This window comes from Lynx canadensis, chromosome X (genome assembly GCF_007474595.2).
Source record: "Lynx canadensis isolate LIC74 chromosome X, mLynCan4.pri.v2, whole genome shotgun sequence".
NCBI lineage: Eukaryota > Metazoa > Chordata > Mammalia > Carnivora > Felidae > Lynx > Lynx canadensis.
The window spans coordinates 1,136,070-1,161,586 of NC_044321.2; the positions used below are offsets into that span (position 1 = coordinate 1,136,070).

The following is a 25,517-nucleotide window of genomic DNA, read 5'->3' on the forward strand; positions in this document are numbered from 1 at the left end:
TTGTGAGTTCAACCCCCGCGTCGGGCTCTGTACTAACAGCTCAGAGCCGGGAGCCTGCTTCCGATTCTGTGTCTCCCCCTCTCTCTGCCCCTCCCCTGCTCATGCTCGGTCTCTCTCTCTCACAAATAAATAAACATTAAAAAAAATTTAAACATTTATTTCCCAGCTTTCTTGGGGTAGAAGTGACACATCAAATTGTATGTATTGACGGAGGACAGCGTGACGATTCAATGAACGTGTCCATCGTGAAATGAGCGCCCCAGTCTCGTTCATGAGCCCAGCTGCCACCTGCAGTCGTGATCGCCCCCTGTGTGCGCGGTGAGGACACCAAGCATCTGCTCTCTGCAGAGTTCAAGTATATGCCACTGTATTAGGAGCTATAATCTACGTGGACTGTGAGGTGGGCACAACGTAGACCTCTTACAACTGGAAGCTCGTGCCCTCCGACCACCCCCCTCCCCGTCTCCCCCAGACCCTGGCAGCCAGTCTTACGCTCTTTTACTCTTGTAAATCATACTTCATACTCTTGTGAATCAGGCTTTACCAATGAAGGAAACAAAAGCTCAAAAAAGAGCATCAGAGACAAGGTCAAGGAGATCCGCTGGTTGCAACTTAGCGGCAGAAAGTCTAAAATAATCACCTCATTCGATAACTGTTTCTGACTCATCTGGGAACCGTTTCTCTGTTCTGTTCCCAGATAACGATAAAACGATGTGATTGGCTTTAAAAACTGTGTACCCCGGCTGTTCGGAGCCACACTCTTATCAAGAGCGTTGGTCCCGATCGGTCGGCCTTGCCTCTCATTGTAATAGACTTTGCTGTGACTGTCACTGGTGCCCGTAGCATTCTGTTTCAGGAGTCGTGTGGATGCAACACCGCGATCACTAGACTGTAGGGCATGTATGCTTTTAACTCTTTGAAGAACCGCCTTCCTGTTGTCCAGGGTGGCTGCACCAGTCTGCATTCCCAGCAACGGTGCATGAGCGCTCCTTTCTTTGCACCCCGTCGCCAACCTGTGTTGGATGACGGGCACCGTGGCCGAGGGTGAGGTCACGCCTCGTTGGGGTCTCCGTCCTGCGTGCACGCGCATAAGGGGAAGGTTCCGCAGCACGGCTGCAGCCACGGCTTCCAGACGATGTTGCCCAGGGAAAACTGGGGGGGCACAGGACTCAGGGTCCTCCTGTGCTGTTCCAACGCCTCGTGCACCCGCGCCAGCACCGCATGGTACCGGGGCTCCGAGCCAGGGGACAGGGGCCGCGTCTCCGAAGGGTCCCTGGACAGGTCGAAGAGCAGAGGCGGGCTGTGCTGGGTCACACCGTCCCCGGAGCAGGGGCACACGCCTTGGCCGTGGCAGGCCCCTGCCCCCTTGGGGTGGAATCGCGGTGTCATGTAGTGAACCTTCCAGAGTCTTCCGCCTAAAGGCAAACAGGGAGGCGGTCAGGGCAGGACGAACCAGCAGAGCCAAGAGCCAGCCCTGGGGACGTCTTCCACGTCCCGTTCAAATGGAGAGGAGAGAATAAGCAGCGGATGCTCTTGCAAGTTTGAAAAGACGTCGCGTCCTCATGTGTGTGTGCGCGTGTGTGTGGGTGCGCACGTGTGTGCATGGTGTGCTCCAGGCACACCCAGGCCAAGGGACTCATCCCAGAGTGCTCAGCGACACACTGAAAGAACCGTGACAACAACATGGAGAACAATGGCAGAACAGTCACAACTAACCATGGCACTTAGGGTGAATTTCATGTGTCATCGCGGCCAGGCTATGGCACCCAGACACGTGGTCAAACACTAGCCTACGTGTCAGTGTGGCGGGGACTTTCTTGGGTTGTTTTTTTTTTAGAGGAGAGGAACAGTTCCATTAGTACACTACCCTCCACATTGTGGGTGGGCCTCACCCAATCAGTTGAAGGACATAAGCGAGCAGACAAAGGGCCCCTAAAGAGGAAGGAATTCTGCCTCCAGAGCAGAAATTCTGCCTCAATTTCCAGCCTCTGGGCTCAAGATGGCAGCATGCACGCGTTCCAGGCTGCTGGCCGCCCCTGAAGATTTCAGACCTGCCGCTCCCCATGGCTGCATGAGACAATTCTTTAAAATCTCTCCCTGTTTCTTTTTTTTTTTTTTTTAATTTTTTTTTTCAATGTTTTTTATTTTATTTTTGGGACAGAGAGAGACAGAGCATGAACGGGGGAGGGGCAGAGAGAGAGGGAGACACAGAATCGGAAACAGGCTCCAGGCTCCGAGCCATCAGCCCAGAGCCTGACGCGGGGCTCGAACTCACGGACCGCGAGATCGTGACCTGGCTGAAGTCGGACGCCTAACCGACTGCGCCACCCAGGCGCCCCCTCTCTCTCCCTGTTTCCATCCATCCTCCATCCATCCATCCATCCATCCATATCTGTCTTTATCTTCTATCTCTATCATCCATCCATCTACTACCTATCATATCTATGTCATTAGCTCTTAATCAATCTATCCTGTCATCCGTCCACAATCTGTCATCTAATCATGCATCCATCCTCTATCATTTATCTACAAATCCATCCATCCATATCTCCATCCATGCACCTGTCTGTCCACCCATACATCCATCCACCCATCCATGTATCCATCTGTCCACCCATCCATCCATCCCTCTGTCCATCCACTCATCCATCTGTGCATCCATCCATCCATCTGTGCATCCATCCATCCATCCATCCATCCATCCGTCTATGCATCTCTCCATTCATCCATCCGTCTGTGCATCCATCTACCATCCATCCATCTGTCAATCCACTCATCCACCTTCCATCCATCCATCTCTCCATCCATCCACTCATCTGTCTGTCCATCCATCTACCATCCATCCATATATGTCTTTATCTTCTGTTTCTATCATCCATCTATCATTTATCTGTCATCTATCCATCTATCCATCATCCGTCTATCACCTGTCTACCCTTCCATCCATCTGTCCACCCACCCATCCACCATCTATCCATCCATCCACCTGTCCATCCATCCATCCATCCATCCACCCACCCATCCATCTGTCCATCCATCCATCCACCTATCCATCTGTCCATCCATCTATCCATCTGTCCACCCATTCATCCATCTACTCTATATCCACCCACCTATCCGTCCATCCATCTGTCCATCCATCTGCCCATTCATCTGTCCATCCATCCATCTGTCCATCCATCTACCATCCATCCATATCTGTCTTTATCTTCTATTTCTATCATCCATCCATCATTTATCTGTCATCTATCCATCTATCCATCATCTGTCTATCACCTGTCTACCCTTCCACCCATCTGTCCACCCTCCATCCACCCTCCACCCATCCATCCGTCCATCCGTCCACATCTGTCTTTATCTTCTATTTCTACCATCCATCCATCTATCTACCTATCATCCATCTATCTCATTAGCTATTAATCAATGTATCCTATCATCCATCCATCACTTATCTGTCATCTACCCATCTACCCATCATCTGTCTATCACCTGTCTACCCTTCCATCCATCCATCCATCGATCCATCCACAGTCCATCCGTCTGTCCATCCATCCCACACACTCTTGGTTCTGTCTCTCAGGGGAACCCTGACTAATGCAAGCCCCCTCCTGCCACAAGAGAAGGGTGTGTACTCACTGTCTTTCTCATGCCAGCGTGCTGCGTGCAGATACTTCCCGCAGTAATGAAACAGGAATTCGTGTGCTGAGTGCTCGGCAGTCCCTTGCAACAAGGGCACCAGGCTACGGCCATCGATCACCCTGATTCAGTGAAAAGACACAGGAAGGAATCAGACCGAGGTTGTTCGTGCTGTGTTGCACCTGCAAATGAAACTCCAAGCTTGGAGGGGACCCCCGCTGAGGGCAAGGGAGACGAGCCATCTCCCCAGTATCGTGCAGATGGCAGGTTGCTGAGCGAGATGCATACTGTTTTTAGACGCAAAGTCACTAAGTCGTGGGGTCACTTCTTCCACACAGTCATCTTAAATTCTGGCTGGACTGCCCAGGCCCCTGATTTGAGTGTTAATGCAGCAGAATCGTAACATAACATATTATGTTATGATTTAAAATCATAACAGATTCCAAGACATGTTGTCACATGTCTATAGGAGCTGGGTAGGGAAGCCAGTAACGGCCACATGACCTGAAGTGTCTTCCTTACAAACAACTTATATTTTTAAAAAGTCCTTAATCTGGGAGCATCTGGGTGGCTCAGCCAGTTAAGCGACTGACTTCGGCTCAGGTCATGACCTTGCGGTTCACAAGTTCGAGCCCCACGTCAGGCTCTGTGCTGACAGCTCAGAGCCTGGAGCCTGCTTCAGATTCTTTGTCTCCCTCTCTTTCTGCCCCTCCCCCACTCACACTCTGTCTCTGTCTCTCTCAAAAATAAATATTAACAACAAAAAAAGTCCTTAATCCGAACTGAATGTAAAAATGGAGTTATTTTCCCTTTTATTTTAATTGTACCCTAGTTGTGATGGTTCCATCTTCTGTGTCTACTTGGCTGGGTTATGGCGCCCAGGGATTTGGTGAGACGCCAGCCTAAGGGTTACCGTGAAAGCGTTTTTTTAGATACGTTAACATCCACAGTCAGTGGACTCAGAGCAATGCAGAGCATCCTTGATAATGAGGGTGGGCCCCACCCAATCAGTTGAAGGAGAGTTTCAAGAAGGGAAGGATGTGTTCAGAATCTTGCCAAGAGCAAAGCCTGAGGTTTCCCAGAGAAGATGAAATTCCGTCTCAAGACTATGACACGGAAAATCCGGCTGCATTTCCAGCCTGCTGGCCCGACATGAGGATTTCAGTTGAACAGCCTCCACAGTTGCCTGAGCCAATGCCTTAAAATCAAGGTCTTACTTGATAAACCCACAGACACATGCCTGCACATATTGTATTGGTTTTGCCTCTTTTACTCAGAAGTATTTCTTTGTCGTCTTAAAATCAAATCATTGTGAAAAGATTTACTTTTTTGTTTTTACCCTGTATTAGCGTGAGCCTTTGGTAATGTGCAGATATCGAGGCCACAGCCTCATCCGCCTATGGGCAAGACTGCCTTTTTGGGAAATCATAGGGGGATGTTTTCCAACGGACTGACTTCTACTGCTTTAATCTCCCGATTGTTACAGTTATCAAATTCTACCCACTCGGCAAAACCGGTCAATGGACCCAATAGTGTATTTAATCATGTTTTCGCCAGTATGGTTATTTTGTGTTGTTAGGCTGACCCCTACCTTTGAGGACGTGAGAACCTTTTAGATGTTCTCACGTTGTGGTCGTTTTTCTCCCCCACGTGTGAAATAGTACAAGGGTAGCTGTCAGGAACTGGGGAACAGAGGGTCTCATTGTACGCGTACCTGTCCTGGGGCACGTGGCCGCCCCCCAGCTCGACCACAGTGGGGAAGACATCCATCAGACTGGTGGGCTCGTGGATCACTCGGCCGGCCGGCAGCACCCCAGGCCACCGGAAGATCCCCGGGACGCGGATGCCGCCTTCCCAGCCCCCCATCCCTTTGCCACCTGTAAGGAAGTGCCATTAGGGTTGTCCAGGAGATGGTCTCATCCACACACACACCTGGGCACACCTAGCGTTTCCCTGGACACCTACACCCATCAACGCACTCTGCGGCAGGCTGCGTTCCCCATAAATGGTTGTGGCAGTAATCCCAGAACCTCGTCACTCCCCCACGGGCACGTGGAGTCTGTGCACTCTCCCCTTGTGATTCAGGGTGTCTTTGTGACCGCCAGAAAAAACGGGGTGTGCGATGCATGGCATCAGGGGCATCATGGCCCTGGAGTTTCACACCGTGTGCGGCTGGTGACCCCTATCTTATTCCATCCTTTTTCCTTCCGGAAGGACTGGGAACTGGGTCTGGGACCACCGTCCCTCCCCCACCTCTCTTCCTTTCCCACCTGCTCACCACACCATCCACCTGTTCCTTTACCCCTTGCCTGGTTCTTCCTCACTTCTGGGGTGCCTGGCAATGAGTTGGGACCCAGCTTGGCTTTTGGGGAAACACGCACAACTACTGAGCATTAGGGAGCATGCTTACGTTGCCTAGGAACTCTGGATAGGGGAGTTAAAGCAATCTTATGTTACAGAAGGAGAGTTTCAAGAAGGGAAGGATGCGTTCAGAATCTCGCTAAATAAAGGCTTCTCTGCCACCGTTCAGATTATAATGTGCTTCCTTTCATTTTCTGTCGCTGTGTGACGAGTGACTGAAAATCAGCGGCTTCACTCCTGTGTATCTGGTCCCGGTTCTGTATGCTGGGTTCACAGGTATTCTGTTCCGGGTGCCACAGTCGCAATTCAAGGTTTTGGCGGTTTGTAGAACACACTACCGGGAACAGTAAGAATCTACTGTAAATGAACCTGCTACATCTTGGACATGTATACAGTCAACCTTCATTATCCCCCGGAGTGGTGTTCTACAGAGCCGTCAAAAACACCCCATGAGCAAATACGAAACCCCAGCTCCCAGGAGTAATACAGGGCTCGGTTCCAGGGAGACTCTGGTCTCTACATTTTCATCAGTCAGTTGGTATACCTCTGTGTGTTTGGCTTAAACACACCTTACTGAGTAGATACTGTGATTCATTGACATTGATGTCACAGCCAACAGCATTAGAACGCATGTCTCGACCACGCGGATCTAACACACTGGTTTTCTCAGCGAGGCACAGCGCAGGCTTCTTGCCCTCGGACACAGGGCACAGCTTTCAGCACTATGGTTGGGAGCCATTTGAAGCAGCAAAGTCGCCAACAAAAAGCAAACAAAACCGCAAAAACGTGGCCGCGAAAGAGACCTGTGTTCATAGTCTGAGAGACGAAATATAGGCACACGGTCGCCTCATCCAACCTTAACTGGGAATGGGCGTGTCAGGTGACCAGTATTTTTATTGCTCTTTCAATGACCACAAATTCATCATAAGTATTGATTTGGGGGCTACAGATAAATTTTAGCAAGCAGGAGAATTCATAAATATGGAATCCATGAATCATGTGGAGCGATTGTGTCAGACTTTAAAAAGAGTTATGATGGGCTAAGTATCGCATAATATAGTCAAATACAAGGATGCATATAATTAGGGTTACAGTTACTGTACTGTCTTTTATTTAGGATGGCATTTGCTTTGTCTTAATCATTTATTTGTGTATCTCGCACTTCTACTAAAATGTAAACTCTTCATGGGAAGGTCAGGTGTCTTTTTTTCTCTCTCTTGGCATCTGGTAAAATTTGGTGAATAGCTGCTACTCAAGAAATCCCCCTTTGAAAGCACACACTCTTGGGGTGCCCGGGGGGCTCAGTTGGTTGAGCATCTGAATCTTGATTTTGGCTCAGGTCATGATCCCAGGGTTGTGGGATTGAGCCCTGTGTTCGGCTCTGTGTGCTGAGTGTGGAGCCTGCTTAGGATTCTCTCTCCCTCTGCCCCTCCCCTACTCACACTCTTTCTCTCACTCTCTCTAAAATAAAAAAAAATAAAAATAAAAATACAATGAAAGAGAGAAAGAAAGAAAGGAAGAAGAAAGAAAAGAAAAGAAAGAAAGAAAGAAAGAAAGAAAGAAAGAAGAAAGAAAGAAAGAAAGAAAGAAAGAAGAAAGAAAGTGAGTACACACTCTTTCCCCCTTCTGCTTGTTCTCCAGTCTCCACTGCTGGGAGTCATTTGGTGGACCACGATCTGCCTTTTCAGCCCCGATCTCCACTGGTCTCACCTCTGAATACTCCATTCCATCCCCCCAGCTGGCCGCGTTCGTCTCTTGCCTCCAAATGTCCTCCGTGATCAGAAGTAAAATACGCGAATGTCGTGTTTTTCAGACCGTTTTCTTCAATGGCCTGAAGGATTTCACCTTTAGGAAAAATGGAACATTTCAGGACAGAGCCAGTAATCCATCATCAGTGAATTCAACCCAAATTTCCCCGTTCTTGCTAGAAAGTCCCCCAAGTGGATTCTGCAGTCACCATAGACCATCATAATGCACGTGGTCAGAAAGGGTCAATGCCTATGAGATTATTCTGATGCCACAGGATTCAGAATCTTGCTTACAAAGGTATCACCAATGCAGAGAACATAATAAGCACCCAAAGTCATAGAGTGTTCTGAACACGCATGGTCGGCACGCATACACGTGTCCATGATGAGTGCAGGGGGGTGGCAACGTGGTGAGAAAAGGTTTGATGGGAGTCCCCTGTTGGGACACGAGGAAGCCAGACCTGTGAGCATCTGTCTGTGGGTGTTGACACAGGGAGCCCAAGGCTCGGGAGTGCAGAGCCACGTACAAGCCATGTGCACATTTTATCCATGGAGACCGAACGCACCTCTAAAGCACTGAAAATGAAGATTTTAGAGCACATTGGCATGCGTAACAGTGGAAATGCAGAGTTTTAAAACATTACGTAATCCACCCTCCCATTTTGGGGTTGTTTGCCTCTTAACTTGGTGTACCACATCACTATGTTTCTCCCAGGACATCCCTCAGATCCTGCAAGGATTTAGATGTCTACGTCTTTCTGAGAATCTCTATACAGTTGACACTAAGTGCGATGCACTGTGTATCAGCTACACTCCAAGGTGAAAACAAATAGAATCTACCATGTCACTGGATCTGTCCGGACTTTCTCGAGGCCACAGGAGGAAAGCTGTGTTGGTCTGTTGTCCTGAACAACAGTGTTCTTGCTTCACTTTCGGTAATGTCTCACGATGGCTTTAAATAACGCACTTTGTGGAAGGATGATTTTGTGCAGAAGCAGACTGAGGAATCTGAAGTGCTGAAGGAGCACGTGAATGATATGGGGACGTTTCTCTCTATTCTTTGCCTTTTTCACTATTCTTTTTAAAAATTCTTTTTTGATGTTCATTCATTTTTGAGAGATGGAGAGAGACAGAGTGTGAGTGGGGGAGGGAGAGGGAGACACAGAATCCAAAGAGGGCTCCAGGCTCCGAGTGTCAGCACAGAGCCCAACGCGGAGCTTGAACTCACAAACCATGAGATCATGACCTGAGATGAAGTCAGACGCTTAACTGACTGAGCCACCCAGGTGCCCCGTTATTCTTTTTTTTTTTTTAATTCTTTTCTTTTCAACGTTTTTAATTTATTTTTGGGACAGAGAGAGACAGAGCATGAACGGGGGAGGGGCAGAGAGAGAGGGAGACACAGAATCGGAAACAGGCTCCAGGCTCCGAGCCATCAGCCCAGAGCCTGATGCGGGGCTCGAACTCCCGGACCGTGAGATCGTGACCTGGCTGAAGTCGGACGCTTAACCGACTGCCCCACCCAGGCGCCCCATGCCCTGTTATTCTTTATTGCAACCTGGTTAACAGTGAGATGGCCCATGTGTTTCCCAAACTTGAGCAGTGACTCCAAGAGTGAATGAGGCTCAGGTGTGCGTTGACTTACCTACCAGCCAATCCATCTCCTCAACGTTGTCGCCATATAAGCCGTGCTGGCTTTTCCCGAGAAACTGTTTTGTGGTGACCAGGGGGATGTGCACGTGTAGCAAGGACACAAAGAGGAGGAATGGCCCGTGCTTATTTCTGAAAGCAGAGAAACACCCTTCAGACACGATGGAACCTCTTTCGACATTATTCGATCCACCTGAGCCCCTGAAAACCATCTCCCCATTGAGGCTGGTTGAGGAAATCCCAAAGATGATAAAGAGACTCAGGTGCTCTGAGAAGTCACCTCCTCTTTCAAATGTGGTGTTTTTGGCACTCCTGGGTGGCTCAGTCGGTTAAGCGTCTGACTCTTGATTTCAGCTCGGGTCATGATCTCATGGTTCATGGGTTCGAGCCCCATGTCAGACTCTGGGCTGACAGTGTGGACCCTGCTTGGTATTCTCTCTTTCTCTCCCTCCCTCTCTCAAAATAAATAAATAAACTTAAAACAATAAAATCAAAGGTGATGGTTTTATTACCTTTCAATATAGGAAACTGCCTCCTGTAGCATGAGACGCGCGGTTCTTTCCAAAACCATGGGCTGCTCTGTGACGTCATGGTTTCTCATCAGGATACAGTTCCAACGACGCACAAACCCGAAGCTGGCATACCAGGAGACAAAAAAGAGGAAGACGAGGCTGGCCGCACCCAGGACCGCTTTCCAGGGCACGGAGATTAACCCGCAAATCTTGCCAAGAGCAACGGTCAGCACTCCCAATGCCGCCACCTGGGTGTAAAACCACAGCCTCGCTCTCGTGCTGGCGTCCACTTCCGGGGGCCTGCCTGGGTCACAGTCATTCACAAGCGTGAAAGGCATGCCATAGAAATAGTCAAATCCGTGGTTCAGTGGGTGGTGGCAGTGGTCAGTGCGGGATTCACAATTTACGCCCTGGTGCCATTTCCCTGAAAATGAGAGCAGGGCGTTAGAGAAGAACATACAAATAAGGTGCTCTGTCTGATACGAATCACCTTCTCAATAATTTGGATGTTCTGATGAAAAAAGATGGTATGCAACCAGCAAAACTTGAACGAGAAAAGCAACATAATAGGAGCGCCTGGGTGGCTCAGTCGGTTAAGTGTCTGACTTTGGCTCAGGTCACGATCTCATGGTTCATGGGTTTGAGCCCCACGTTGGGCTCTGTGCTGACAGCTCGGAGCCTGGAACCAGCTTCGGATTCTATGTCTCCCTCTCTCTCTGACCCTCCCATACTCGTGCTCTGTCTCTGTCTCTCTCTCTTTCTCAAAAATAAACATTAAAAAAAATTTTTTTTAAAGAAAGGAACACAATAGAAATTCAAAATAGAAAGGGATGAAATGAATTCATTCATATTGGGGTATTTTTAAATGGGTGTGTTACACTTTGCAAACAGTAATGAACATTACAAATACTCATGACGGTTATCAAGAGATTAAAGGTTTAAGATTTTCTGGACTGTTTGGAATTATAAGTTTGTCACCCTAGACTATCCTATTAAATAACTCACATAATATCATTTACTGCTATTTCTTACTTAAAAGACAGCCGCTTGATAACAGGAGTTGGTTCTTGCAAAATCTCAAGACCGAGTAGAAGTAACCATCTCACTCCACCAACTAGTAAGCAAGAAATGCTTATAATAGATTTTTTCCCAAAGGCAAGAACTTTTGACAACAATATCATTGAGATGGAACGTGAGTAAGCCCGTATATCAAATTCCAGCAGGATATGCAAGAGTTGGGTTCTCTATGGGCACTTTTTAAAAAAAAAAATGTTTAACATTTATTCATTTTGAGAGACAGAGGGAAACAGAGCATGAGCGGGGGAGGGGCAGAGAGAGAGGGAGACAATCCAAAGTAGGCTCCAGGCTCTGAGCTGTCAGCACAGAGCCCGACGTGGGGCTCAAACTCACGAACCGCGAGATCATGACCTAAGCTGAAGTCAGACGCTTAGCCGACTGAGCCACCCAAGCGCCCGTCTATGGGCACTTTCTATTTCATTTACTCCAGACCTTCAACCACCTTAAATTTAGCAACAAAACAGGATAGAAAAGGCTCCAAAGTACTATTTGCCATAATTTCCAAGTGCACAGGGTACACCGGGTCCTTGCCCTGTCGCTCCCTCCCGCGACTCACAAAGTGTCTTCAGGACCTATAGGAATGGGTTCTAACTCCAAGCCCGGGTATCTTCCTTTATTCCCCTGCTTTCATTTAAGGCAGGAAGAAAGTTCGAACAGGGTGAGGGTGGTGGAGACGAAGAGCGTCCAGGAGGGTTTCCACCTCTCATGCTGTCAAGAACAGCCTCCTCTAAAGATAGATGGCACGTGTGCACCAGAAGAAGAGGCACAGAAGGAACCGGTACACAGGTCTGCAATTCTAGTCAACACAAAATAAATCTACTTTTCCAGTTCTGGGGTCAGGGACACTGATCCAATGGTGGTGAGTTGCTAATGGAAAGTTCTAGTCAATTTGGGTGGCTAAGAAGTTTTGCTCCATTTCTTGGGAGTGAAAAGAGAAATGTGGTAGTGTGGATGTGCAACGAGTCCTTGAAAATGTCCCCAAAGATGTGATATGCTATGTTCTGAATGTCTGTGTCGCCCCCAGATTGCTACATGGAGACCAGAAAAGTCATGGGTGCCGGGAAGCAGGTGCCTATGAGAACAGCCCCGAATATAGAACCTGGGGATGGAGGAAAGAGGGCCACCTCCCAAGAGATTGAGTGAAAAACTGCCTGTCAATAACAGAAGTTCCAACAGTGTGACAAACCCAAGAGAGATCAGAAGGGTCCAGCCCCCGATTTTGGTTCTGACACACGACTTTTTTTTTTCCGCCTTGTAGGGAAACAGGTTCTCTTGATGGTCTTCCTGTTCACTAGCGATATGAGTACCTATGAGGCCGGTTGCATAACCTTGTTGCTGCAGGATTCTTGCAAACGTGGTTTCATTCTCGGGGAGTCCACCCGATCCCCCGTTCCACTGGAGGGCGCGGTACCCATCATGGGCTTCCATGCCTGTGGAACAGAGCAGACAGCAAGTGCTCACTCTCCCTTGACTACAGCAGGGCTTCTCACCTGGGGAGGAGCCTGGCCCACACCAGCGGACTCGTCGCCGTGCCTGGGCTTGGCCTGGGTGTCACAATTGTGGGAGGGGTGATACTGGCATCTGGTGGGTGGAAAATACCCTACGGTGCCCAGGACGCCCCCACTATCCATCTTATCCATCACTTATCCATCCATCCATATCCATCACTTATCCATCCATCATATCTATCTATCTATCTATCTATCTATCTATCTATCTATCATCTATTCACCCATCCTTCCATCCATCCATTCATCTATCTGTTTCTGTCATCTGTCAATCCATCTATCTACTCATCCATCCATCTGTCCATCTGTCTGTCTGTATCATCTATCTACCTTACTCTCCATCTATCAATCTATTAATCTACTATCTATCTATCTATCCATCCATTCATCCATCCATCATATCTATCTATCTATCTATCTATCTATCTATCTATCTATCATCTGTCCATTCATATCTATTTACCCACATACTTATCTATCTATCTATCTATCCATCCATCATCTATCTATGTATGTATCTATTATCTATCATCCATCTATCCATCCTATCTATCTTACCTATCTATCTATCATATCTATCTATCCATCTTATCTATCTACCCATCCATCCCTATTTCTATCTATCTATCTATGTATCTATCCATCACACTTATCTATTGATCTATCTATCTATTATCTATCATCCATCCATCATATCTCTCTATCCATCCATCATATCTATCTATCTATCTATCTATCTATCTATCATCATCTGTCCATTCATCATATCCATCTATCCATCATACTTATCTATCTATCTATCCATCCATCATCTATCTATCTATCTATTTTCTTTTTTTTTAAATTTTTTTTTTCAACGTTTATTTATTTTTGGGACAGAGAGAGACAGAGCATGAACGGGGGAGGGGCAGAGAGAGAGGGAGACACAGAATCGGAAACAGGCTCCAGGCTCCGAGCCATCAGCCCAGAGCCTGACGCGGGGCTCGAACTCCCGGACCGTGAGATCGTGACCTGGCTGAAGTCGGACGCTTAACCGACTGCGCCACCCAGGCGCCCCTCTATCTATTTTCTATCATCCATCCATCCATCATATCTATCTATCTTGCCTATCTACCTATCCTATCCATCTTATCTATCTATCCAACCATCCCTATTTCACTCTATCTATCTATCCATCCATCCATCATCTCTATCTATCTATCATCTATCTATCCATCATACCTATGTTTCCATCTTTCTATGTATCTATCCATCATATCTATCTATCTATCTATCCATCCATCCATCATATCTAACTATCTATCCATCACCCAACATATATTCTATCAATCCATGCATCCATGCATCCATCCATCCACCCATCCATACATCATATCTATCTATCTATCTATCTATCTATCTATCTATCCATCATATCTATGTATCTATCTTTCTATCTATCCATCATATCTGTCTATATCTGTCTATCTATCTATCTATCATCTATCTATCCATCATATCTATGTTTCTATCTTTCTATATATCCATCATATCTATCTGTCTATCTATCTATCTATCTATCTATCCATCCATCATATCTATCTATCTATCTATCCATCACCCAACATATATTCTATCAATCCATCCATCCATCCATCCATCCACCCATCCATACATCATGTCTGTCTATCTATCTATCTATCTATCTATCAATCATCTTTCCATGATCGATGTCAGTGTTTCCCAACCAAAGACAATTCTGCCCCCCAGAGAATACTTGGCAATGCCTGAAGGTATTTTTGGTTGTCACAATTTGGTGGGGAAAGTGGGTGCTACTAGCCTCTAGCTGACCTCTAACCGCTCAGAATGTGACTATGTTTGAAGATAAGGTCTTAAAGAGGTAAAATGAAGTCAGTAGAGTGGGCCCTGATCCCATAGGACTGGTGTCCTTTTAAGAAAAGAAGATGAGAACACAGACACGCACAGAGGGACAACCACATGAGGACACAGGGAGAACATGGTGTCTGCACGCTGAGAAGAGAGGCCTCAGGAGGAACCAGCCTCAGCCCCACCTGCTTTTTGGACTCCCAGCCTCCAGGACTGGTGAGAAAATTCATCTCTTTTGTTTAGGCTGCCACACCTGTGGCGTTCCATGTGGCATCTCAAACAGCCCAATACAACAATATTCCAATACGTGAATATACCAGATTATTAACCCACTCTTCTGCTGGTGAACTGTCTCCATGTTTGCATCTTACAAACAGTGCTGCTGTGAACGTTCTCATTCCATCTTTTGTGGAACATGCCTGTGTGTCCATATTGGGCACATACTCAGGAACTGCTGGGTCACAGGGTACGCACGCATTTAGCTTAAGCAGACACTGAGAATCAAATCACGGCCCCTTCCTACATCCTTGAAGTTCATCACACCAACCTCTTCCTTGTCCTTTTCTGACCCTGACCCTGACCCTCTTGCTTCCCCCTTATAAGGACCTTTGTCATGACACTGGGCACCTGGATAATCTAAGATAACTTTCCCATCTCAAGATCCTTGATTTAATCCTATCTCCAAAGTCCCTTTTGCCATATAAAGGAACATTCGTCACTTCTGGGAATTACAATGTGGGATCTTTGGAGACCCTCATTCAGCCCCCTATACACTTACCCAGAGCCTATCTGAAATCATGACTGCACGTCAAGATTGACTAAAATATTTAGACAACTAAACACAATGTCAAACATAGTCAACTACCCTTGGAGAGTTTCAGCCTTTGAATTCCCAGTCGACCCAATCATTGCATGACTATATAAAACACAGTATTCTTCATGTAATTACAAGGTGATGTCTCTGCAGATTATATTTGCACCATTTCCCCTGGATCTCAAGCATCGCTAATAATATTGAAGATGAGAAATGAGTGGCGGCCCCTTTCTCGATTGTCCCGACAACACTGACCTGATCTGAAGGAGTGCCTCCCCGTGAGGAAGGAAGATCTGCTTGGGGTGCACAGGGGGGCGGCCGCCAAGTGCTGGGTGAACCTCACGCCTTCCTCTGCAAGCCGGTCGATATTGGGTGTCCTGAGCAAACCACACAGACAATCACTGTCAGGACGGGGACATGCATTCAGCTTATGGGGATCCATGCACTGGAAGGTACTGGCAGAGTGCATTTCTATAGGTTTTAGAAGTAGTTGCGTATGGTGTCTTGCAGAGGCAGATGGACCCACCCCCAAAACAACCAGCATGAGCACATGCATTGAGTACTGCTTGCTATAAAAGATGCGGGGCCCTTGTCCTGGGGTCCTCAGCTGGAGCCCAACCCACTGCCTGTATATTCAACATCTGAGCCCACTGTGTCACCAGAGGGTCTTGGGGGTCCGGAGCAAGCTTCCCCTGATACCCATTGCTGCTCTGTGAGCATGCTTTGTTCCACATACAGGAAATGCTCTTCCCAATCGAATGGGGACAAAGTGCCCCTTTCCTGCCTAGACCACCAAGTTTTCGTGCAGATGGCTTATAAATAGCAGAGAGCAAGTGGATTAGAAAGAGAGAGGACGACATGAAGACCAAGGCCACTGGCTGGAATAGAATCTGCAAAAGCCAATACCTAAAACTTCCTTATGGGCAAGTGGTCCAAAAGCCCATGACCTCAAGGTGAAAGGGATCTTTGGACAGTATTGGAGGCATGGGTGGAGGGCTTCCTAGCTGAGCTTAAGAGTATTGGTGGAGGATTCTGGGAGTCGAGTGTGGTCCACAACCATTATCTACAGGGGAGAAGAGCCTCTAAAGTTCCCTGTTCACCCAATGCTACAGGAGGAGTAGGCTGAAGTGACTGTGGCTTTGTTGAGGGGGAACGGGCAGCCCCGGGTTGAGTCATGGCACTAATGGGCGCTATTTTCTTGTACATAAGGCACACCCCAAGCCCTGTGACACTGACTGCTTGCTAGTGGGGGGTTCCAGGTGTCCCAGAGGGTCCATGTCCATAGGTTGTATGGACAGAGGATAGAAACGAGATGAGCTGTGAAGGAACAAGAGGTCAACTGAAGGACCTCTGTGAGTTGGTGGGCGTCCCAAAGTCCTAGTGTGGGTTTTCAGCTTCAAGAACGTGAGACGAATCAAGACCACCACCGAGACCATTCTCTGAATGCTGCACTAAGTATCTTTCTTTCTAACTCGAATGGTGTTTCACCTTTGGAAGAACACATTTTTAGCTTTACTTTTGCTTTTGTTTCGGTCCCTTTGATTGAACATGGTACATGTTGTCTGAAAAAAAAAAAAACATGAAAAATTAAATGCATTCGTCCAAACCCGCAAAGCCAGTGAAGCATAAAGGTAACGGGCAGGAGGATCATTTTCAAAAGATGTTCGTTGTTAAGGTGTAAACTTCTGAGCTGGTGTAGTGATATAACCATTTGATGATTTTGGAGGCCATTACAGAGAAAAGCTGCATTTTGGGACACCCTGTGTTATCTTTAGCCCTGGCGATTTCTCGGCCAATGGAGCGATCTCCCCGTTTGCGAGGAGACAAGCAACGTTTGCAGGTTGAACCCCTCATCCTTGGTCATGGAGCAAAAAAGTGCCAAAGGAGGGCTTAATGCCAAATCTGTTTGACTTAAAAAAAAAAAATCCAGAGTGTGCCGTACTGGGCATTGTGACTCAAGCATCTTAGATATTGGGGGTCACATCTTGTATGAGTCACGGATTATCTGATCGTTTACAACCACCCATCCACTTTGTGACCGTGGCAGCCTTTTTCTTGATCGCTTTGTTCCTGTTCGAAGGCAAGGAGTGCCCCTCACCCTCTTATGTGTAAGCTGATACCGGAGCTCCATCAGCTGTGACTTCCAGGCCCTCCCTGCCTTCCCAGAAACCACAGGGGAAGCTCAGACACCTGCTCCTCAGGGCAACTGCTGGGGCCCTGCCCAGCCTCTGTTTCCAAAGAACAGCTGTGTCAATGTCATTCAAGATAGTTATGGCTGCTTTTGACTCATATTTTAATTGCAACCAACTGAGATATAACTGTTGTTGTTAAAAAGCACCCATTCTGTACTCATGCTGGTTGTTTTCAATAACCCAATTATAGAAATTTACTTTTTTTTTTTTTTTTGGCTCAGCGATGAACATGATTTGCAAGGGGCTTATAGGATTCTACCAATTAAATATAATTTTGTTAGCGTTGACCTATTTTTCACAGTTGACAAAAAGTTCTCTCCAGTTTGATATCCTAAAGTCCAACTATGTATCTATTATCTACAAATTTATGAATCATTTATCCATCCTTCATCCATCTTTCCATCCATCTATCCATCCATCCACCAATTTTCCATCCATCCATCCATCCATCCATCCATCCTTCTATCCACCTGATGAGGGAGCATAAGGAGAACTGAGACTCGGCACACAGCTCCCTGCCCGGGTAGGACATGTGTGACATTCCTCAGGCACCCCTTGATGCTCAAAAACAAAGTAAAGGAAAGAAAACAAATGGTTAACTGATCGAGATCACAGTCATGCAAGACAGGAGTCTTGATCAGTTTAAAAATGTCTTAGTACATTACAAGAAAAAGGCAACCCTATCAATAGCCTCATCTCCAGAACCCTATAGACTGTTTCCTGGAGCCCCAATATCACCCTCCCCTCCATCATGATGTAGGGAACAAAGGCAAGAGGAAATGGTAGATATAATGAAATTTCCTTATAACCTACAGCCCATTGACAGATACTTGAGGTAAGTACAGAGTAGAACATTTCTCCAGGAAACCCCTACCTCCTAATGTTAACGCCTTACTAGAGGAAAAACCACCTTAACTTGACAATAGCAAGGTCTCAGCTATCTTAGGAGTCCTCTTTAGCACATCAAAGTCCTTCTGGAGGTCTCCCTTCTGCTTTTACCTCCCCCAACTCCATAGTATATAACCAGTCACTCTTCACAACCCCAGTACAGCTCTTTCTGTGGGTCCTGTCCTGTGCTTTAATAAAATCACATTTTTGCACCAAAGATGTCTCAAGAATTCTTTGTTAGCCATTGGTTCCGGACCCCACCATCACTCCAGAATCCTATAACATCTCTCCCTCCCTCCATCCACCTTTCCTTCTATCCATCCATCCATCCATCCATGTATCCACCCACCCATCCATCCCTCCATCCATCCAGCCAGCCATCTGTCCATCCATCCATCCATCCATCCATCTATCCATCACATCCAGCCAGCCAGCCAGCTATTCAGTCTCTCCATCCATCTATCCACCAATTTTCCATCCATCCATGCATCCATCCATCCAACCTTCCTTCCATCCATCAATCATTTGTCTATCTCTTTTCTATCAAGTATTTATCTCTTACACATGTCTTTATGTTGTGGAACAGAATGTAAAACACTACAGGTTTCAACCTCAGCATGGAAATCTCCTGCAGAATCTCATTCCTTCACTTGTTAAAAGATAACCTTAAAACAGGAAAAATGCTTATATATGTGTGTGTGTGTATACACACACACACACACATATACATAATATCTATATCTATATCTATATCTATATATATAAGTTGATTGCCAAATATAGTCTTACAGTATTACTCTCAAACGCCTTTCATTTTTTACACATCCTTTTTCTTTTAACTAGGTATTCCGAAGCCGGGTTGGGGTCACAGAGCCAGTCCTGGGACTCCCTCTTCTGTCCTGACCTCCTGTGCCCCCTCAGTGCCTACACACTCATTACACACCTCATGGGTTCTCAACGTCCCTTTCTCACGAGGCCAAGCATCTGGGATATTGCGTTGCCACCACTGAGTGTCCTGTACGCAGCGAGGGAGAACCGGTGTTTCGAACAAGCAGAAGTGAGTCTGGACGCACCTCTCTACGGGGTCCTCAAGGTCTGCTCCGTCCATCAGAGATACTTCGGAGTTTCATGGTTTGGAACAAAGGTCAGCACACTATGGCCAAATCTGGCCCTAGCTCTGTTCTTAGGGGTCCCCGTGGATCTAAGAACTTTTTAAGATGTGTCACGAGTTGGAAAAAATGAAAAGGGAAGAAGGTGGGTGTGAAACACAGATCCGGTGTGGCCCACACAAGGTACCGGAGTGCTATGTGGCTGACCCCTGATTTAGAACGTGAGCATCTTCTAGCATATTTAGACATGCGCACCAAACGCCGAGGCAGCTGGAAAGAATGATATGGGGCTGATTTACTACCGGAGGGAGAATGGCCTATGTGCCAAATGGGTTGGAGGGATTTCATCGCAAATCACTGAAGGATGAAGTGAAGGAATGGAACCACGTCGCCGTGAACCCAATGACAGTTTCTCTAAATCGTGGGGTTCTTACACAAAAGTTAAGTCTTCTAGGGGCGCCGGGATGGCTCCATCGGTTCAACGCCCAACTCTTGATTTCAGCTCAGGTCATGATCTCACAGTCTGTGAGTTCGAACCCGCATTTCGTACAGACGGACCTGGAGGGGCACGGCCCCCACGTCTGCAAGAGAACATCTTTGTGGGCTAAAAATATTTTAATAGTTTTAAGTTTATTTATTTTGAAAGAGAGAGAGAGTGCGTAAGCAGTGGAGGAGCCCAACGCAAGACTCGAACTCACCAACTGTGAGATGACCACCTGAGCCGCAATCAAGAGTCGGATGCTTAACGGACTGAACCAATTTCTTCATGGCGGTTTTCTGAGCCCCAAACCCGCAGGCCACAGAAGATCCCGAGGGGTTAGGGATGCATCGCATGAATTCCGGGGGCCACGATTCAGTCCACGGGGGGGGGGGGACGATGGTTAAGAGAAAGCAAAGGGTTCCCTGGGGGCATGAAACTGTCCTAAACTGGTTCGTGCCGATGGATGCCCATCTCTGAAGATCCGGAAGCCAATGAATTGTCCACGTTCGGTGGCTGAATCGTCCGCCCTGCGCGGGCTCCGCGTGGGAAAGAAGAAGCATGGACACAGGGGTTTCTCGTGGTGCTGGACAGGCCGCTCGGAAAGAGGGTGGCCCCGGTCTGTGTAGGTCAGCCCTAAGGTGGGCACCTACTGCAAGGCAGACGTGTGTGAATCTGCGGGGGGGCGGTCGTCCTAAAGGAAATGCTCACAGAAGGAGTGAGATGCTTTCTTCCCTTTTGTCCTTCTGCACGGAGCCAAGCAGGCAAACGTGCCTCTGGGAGCAGGCACACCCTGAATATGCACTAAGCTCCCTGCGGTGGATGAACCACAGCCCCGGGGCAGATCGGCCCAGTCCTAATCCCCAGTATTTATTTGTGAATAGGAGCTTACCCCGGAGTGGGGATTTGAGAGATGTAACTAGTTAAGGATCTGAGATGAGCTCATCCTGGATGAGGGTGGGCCCTAAATCCAATGACGGGTGTCCTTGTAAGAGTCAGAAGAGAGACACAGACACAGAGCAGAAGCCGTGTGAAAGTGCAGTCAGAGACAGGAGGGAGGCGGCCACGAGCCCAGGAATGCCTGGAGCCCCAGAAGCTGGAAGAGGCAGGAAGGACCCTCCCCTGCAGCCTCAAGAGAGAGTGTGATCCTGCCCCCCTGGATCTCGTGGCCCTGCCTTGCCTGAATCTCAGTGGTCCTGCCCCTCCTGGATATCTGTGGTCTTGCCCTGCCTGGATCTCAGCGACCCTGCCCTGCCTGGGTCTCAGGGGCCCTGCCCTGCCTGGATCTCAGTGGCCCTGCCCTGCCTGAATCTCAGTGGCCCTGTCCCTCCTGGATCTCAGCAGCCCTGCCCTGCCTGGGTCTCAGTGGTCCTGCCCTGCCTGGATCTCAGTGGCCCTGTTCCTCCTGGATCTCAGGGGTCCTGCCCTGCATGGATCTCAGTGGCCCTGCCCTGCGTGGATCTCAGTGGCCCTGCCCCTCCTGGATCTCAGTGGCCCTGCCCCTCCTGGATCTCAGTGGTCCTGCCCCTCCTGGATCTCAGTGGCCCTGCCCCGCCTGGATCTCAGTGGCCCTGCCCCTCCTGGATCTCAGTGGCCCTTCCCTGCCTGGATCTCAGTGGCCCTGCCCCTCCTGGATCTCAGTGGCCCTGCCCCTCCTGGATCTCAGTGGCCCTTCCCCGCCTGGATCTCAGTGGCCCTGCCCCTCCTGGATCTCAGTGGCCCTTCCCTGCCTGGATCTCAGTGGCCCTGCCCCTCCTGGATCTCAGTGGCCCTGCCCCGCCTGGATCTCAGTGGCCCTGCCCCTCCTGGATCTCAGTGGCCCTTCCCTGCCTGGATCTCAGTGGCCCTGCCCCTCCTGGATCTCAGCAGCCCTGCCCTGCCTGGGTCTCAGTGGTCCTGCCCTGCCTGGATCTCAGTGGCCCTGTTCCTCCTGGATCTTAGGGGTCCTGCCCTGCATGGATCTCAGTTGCCCTCCCCTGCCTGGATCTCAGTGGTCCTGCCCTGCCTGGATCTCGGCGGCCCTGCCCTGCCTGGATCTCAGTGGCCCTGCCCTGCCTGGATCTCAGCGACCCTGCCCTGCCTGGATCTCAGCGGCCCTGCCCTGCCTGGATCTCAGTGGTCCTGCCCTGCCTGGATCTCGGCGGCCCTGCCCTGCCTGGATCTCAGTGGCCCTGCCCCTCCTGGATCTCAGTGGCCCTTCCCTGCCTGGATCTCAGTGGCCCTGCCCCTCCTGGATCTCAGTGGCCCTGCCCCTCCTGGATCTCAGTGGCCCTTCCCCGCCTGGATCTCAGTGGCCCTGCCACTCCTGGATCTCAGTGGCCCTTCCCTGCCTGGATCTCAGTGGTCCTGCCCCTCCTGGATCTCAGTGGCCCTGCCCCGCCTGGATCTCAGTGGCCCTGCCCCTCCTGGATCTCAGTGGCCCTTCCCTGCCTGGATCTCAGTGGCCCTGCCCCTCCTGGATCTCAGTGGCCCTGCCCCTCCTGGATCTCAGCAGCCCTGCCCTGCCTGGGTCTCAGTGGTCCTGCCCTGCCTGGATCTCAGTGGCCCTGTTCCTCCTGGATCTTAGGGGTCCTGCCCTGCATGGATCTCAGTTGCCCTCCCCTGCCTGGATCTCAGTGGTCCTGCCCTGCCTGGATCTCGGCGGCCCTGCCCTGCCTGGATCTCAGTGGCCCTGCCCTGCCTGGATCTCAGCGACCCTGCCCTGCCTGGATCTCAGCGGCCCTGCCCTGCCTGGATCTCAGTGGCCCTGCCCCCCCTGGATCTCAGTGGCCCTGTCCTGCCTGGATCTCAGCAGTCCTGGTTTCCCGGATGGAGAGAGAATACAGTCCTGTTGTCTAAAGTTCCTCCTTTAGGAAGGAGGCAGCCCTAGGACAGGACTACACCCACTCACCCGAGTGCTGTGTTGTTTGAAAAGTTTGGGATCCTGCTTCCCTGTGTAAAAGCAATTTTTCAGTGTTCAGATCTGATGCTCTAAGGAATCACCAGTATAGGCAGATTTTAAATGCATCATTTGGCCAAATATACCCCCCACCACACAGGCAAACACAACAGCTGGACTGGGTACCTCAGAGTATTGTTTCCATAGCAACCAAGATCCCCAATGCCAAGATCATCTGCCATTATCAGTAGAATGTTGGGTTTAGAGGCATTCGCTGCTTGGAACCCCGAAGTCCTCAGAAGCAAACTGAGACAGAGTAGAACCCACCAAGAGTCCCTGGAGACAGAAACAAAAGGGGAAAATTAGGGGTTGGGACTGGGAAGGTTAGGGGAGTGACATTTCAAAGCGGGCTGCTGGGGAGGCTCGAGCATCTCCACCAAACCACCAAATTAGGATTCATCCCAAGGGCCTGCATCTGAGCCCTGGGTTCCTTTCGTCCTTGCTTTGTAACTCCCACCCCCAGAACACTTGAACTCGCTGGGGTCTGGTTGTGAAAGTTAGGGTCTGCCCGAGTGAGGTTTCTTCCGTGAATTAACCCAGGCCGGTCCTGCCGACCCCTTGGTAACGAGGCCACTTCTGTGAGGTTCTTTCTAAAGGACTTGCGTTCAGGGCCTCGCCTTCCAGCCTTTCAGGGTGCCAAGCGGGCCCGGGTGCGCCAGGCGTCCCACAAGCGATCCCGCAGGAGGGAGAGGGTCTAGGCAGCCTGGGCAACTTACATTTCAAAAGGCAGAATGTGGGATTAAAAGCACCCCAGGCGCGGCAGGGAGATGATGGGACCCAGTAGTTGCAACACGGACTTGAAACGCATGGCGCCGGGGAGGCGGGGGCGCACCGCTGACCCCGCGTGGAAGGGACCTGGAGCGTCCCCGACGCGGATCCCGGACCCTGCCCGCCCCAGAACCGAGGGGGGCGCCTGGGGGCCGGGGGCGCCCTGATCCCCATTCCTGGATCCTGGCTGGCAGCTGGAGCGTGCGCCGGGGTCCCCGGCAGGGCCCCCAGGGCTGTCTGGTTGCGCTCCGGTGCGCCCGCAGTCCGGGGAGGGAACAAGGGGGCAGAGGGAGCGCGACCGGGCGCAGGCGGAGCAGGGAAGGGGCGGGCCCGGCGCGTCTTAGAGGGCGGCGTGGTGGTGGGGGGGGGGGGGGGGTACGCACGGTAGCCCGCAGGCTGGGGACCCGCGAGGACTGGGCCTGTGTCGCGTTGGGGGTGGGGACAGACGCCTGCGCGAGGCCTGGGGACGAGGCGGGACCGAGCAGGAGGGAGGAAGCGGCGCCCTGAGGAGGGCGGGGACTGGGGTTTGGACCGGACGTGTGTCCTAGGGGGGAGGGTGCCGCCGTGCTGGGGTGGGGGGCGGGGACGGAACAGGGTGGGGGATGGGCCGTGGCCCAGGGGGCCAAGGGGCTGTGCCCGGTGGGGACGCCGCCCGGCTGTTGGGGGGGGGGGGGTAAGAGACCCAAGGGGGGGTGGGTGGGACCTGTGTCTGCCGTTTGGGGACACGGCCGCGCTCCGGGGGTAGGGGAGGGCTTTGGGGGGGAAGGGGGGTACTCGGGGCCCAGGGAGGGTGTCCCAGGCAGTGGGGCTGGGGGACACGGCCACGCTCCGGGGGTAGGAGAGGGCTTTGCTGGGGAAGGGGGGTACTCGGGGCCCAGGGGGTGTCCCAGTCAGTGCGGGTGGGGGCACTGCCGGCCGCGCTCTGCCGGGGCGTGGCCTGTGAGGACCCTCGGGGTGTTCCCTTGCCTCTCGAGGCCCCTCCCTCCCCTCCCCGCGTCCTGTGGCCTCCCCACCCCCCCCAATAAGGCTGGCTCTCGGATCCAGCAGCTGACAGCCCGCGGGGGGGCCTCCAGCTGCGTTTTGGAGGCGCATCCCCGGCCCGGCCGCCCGGCCCCGGCCCCGCGCTCGCCCAGGTGCATGCACCCCCTCCCCCAGCGCCCCCATCTCCGCCCCGAGTGGCCGTGTCCCCGGGCCCCGCGCACCTGGCAGCGGGCGCGGCGCGTTCCCTCCGAGCCCCGGGTCCCATGGCCGCGCGCGGGCCGGGCGCGCAGGACCTTGTCCCCAGCCTGCCCCTGCGGGGACCCGCCCCGGCAGCTGAGCCCTCTGGGGTGCAAGGCCGCGCCCCGCCCCAACCCGCTTGATCCGCAGGCGCCCGGGGGCCTCCGGGAACTGATCTCGGAAACAGGTTTTCGGGGGTCCGGCCGCCTCCGGGCGGGCACCCCGGATACTGGGGTGCAGGAGGGGAGGGGATGATTCTTCCTGGCTGGGCCTGGGCACGGGGAGCCTCCGGCAGGCCTCGGCCAGCGACCCCCGCTTGCCAGCGAGTTCTGGAAAGGTCTGGGGACTGACGGCGTGCAGGCAGGCAGGATGTGAATGCCGGGGTTCTGGACGCAGACTCCTACTCTGTGGCCAAGTTTGGGGGGGTGTGGAGAATGTGAGCGGGGCTACTTAGTTCCCGTGTTATCCTTCCAGCTCAGTTCTGCATTTGGGGGAGATAGGAATTGGGAATGAACGTTCCCCGCTAGCTTGGGAGTGGGCCTGGTTTGCCCTACCGCCCCCGTCCCTGCCCGCGCCTTGCTGGGGGGCTTCCGGCCTGCAGAGCTTTGGAAGAATACATTTCTGTGGTTTAAGCTGCGTCCTCCGTGGTTCCTTGCAGATGCTGGGCTCAGGGGAGGGTCACAGGCGGGGACTAGGTGTCTGCGTGTGTGCACCGACAGGGAGTTGGCACTGAGTCTGGAGTAAAGGCCGCGTC

At 50.8% G+C, this 25,517-nt stretch overlaps 1 protein-coding gene across 5 annotated transcripts; it reads right to left on the reverse strand.

The window, feature by feature from the left end:
• Positions 1-621: 621 nt before the first annotated feature.
• Positions 622-24,875, reverse strand: ARSD (arylsulfatase D). Of its 5 annotated transcripts, XM_030305216.1 has the most exons (11): positions 22,904-22,994; positions 22,730-22,770; positions 19,196-19,267; positions 15,428-15,549; positions 12,292-12,414; positions 9,908-10,331; positions 9,391-9,527; positions 7,708-7,842; positions 5,351-5,513; positions 3,637-3,758; positions 622-1,415 (listed from the first exon to the last, which is right to left on the reverse strand). In XM_030305216.1, the coding sequence occupies exons 3-11, from the start codon at positions 19,198-19,200 to the stop codon at positions 1,051-1,053; spliced, it is 1,596 nt and encodes a 531-aa protein (XP_030161076.1). In that variant the 5' UTR covers positions 19,201-19,267; positions 22,730-22,770; positions 22,904-22,994; the 3' UTR covers positions 622-1,050. The 5 variants fall into 5 exon arrangements, with proteins under 5 accessions (XP_030161076.1, XP_030161073.1, XP_030161075.1 ...); XM_030305213.1 differs by lacking the exons at positions 19,196-19,267; positions 22,730-22,770 and adding an exon at positions 24,748-24,875 and having other exon boundaries at positions 22,904-23,053; XM_030305215.1 differs by lacking the exons at positions 19,196-19,267; positions 22,730-22,770 and adding an exon at positions 23,494-23,907 and having other exon boundaries at positions 22,904-23,053.
• Between the last annotated feature and the right edge of the window lie 642 nt (positions 24,876-25,517).

What these genes read in the sequence shown, in the direction of transcription:
- ARSD (XM_030305213.1), bottom strand. Translation starts at nt 24,791, where the DNA reads ATGGGACCCGGGGCTCGGAGGGAACGCGCCGCGCCCGCTGCCAG. An exon ending in CGCGCCGCGCCCGCTGCCAG is followed by an intron (nt 23,054 to 24,747) that starts GTGCGCGGGGCC and finishes TTCTGTCTCCAG; the next exon opens with GGACTCTTGGTGGGTTCTAC. An exon ending in TTATGCAACCGGCCTCATAG is followed by an intron (nt 10,332 to 12,291) that starts GTACTCATATCG and finishes TCTCATTTTCAG; the next exon opens with GGAAATGGCACCAGGGCGTA.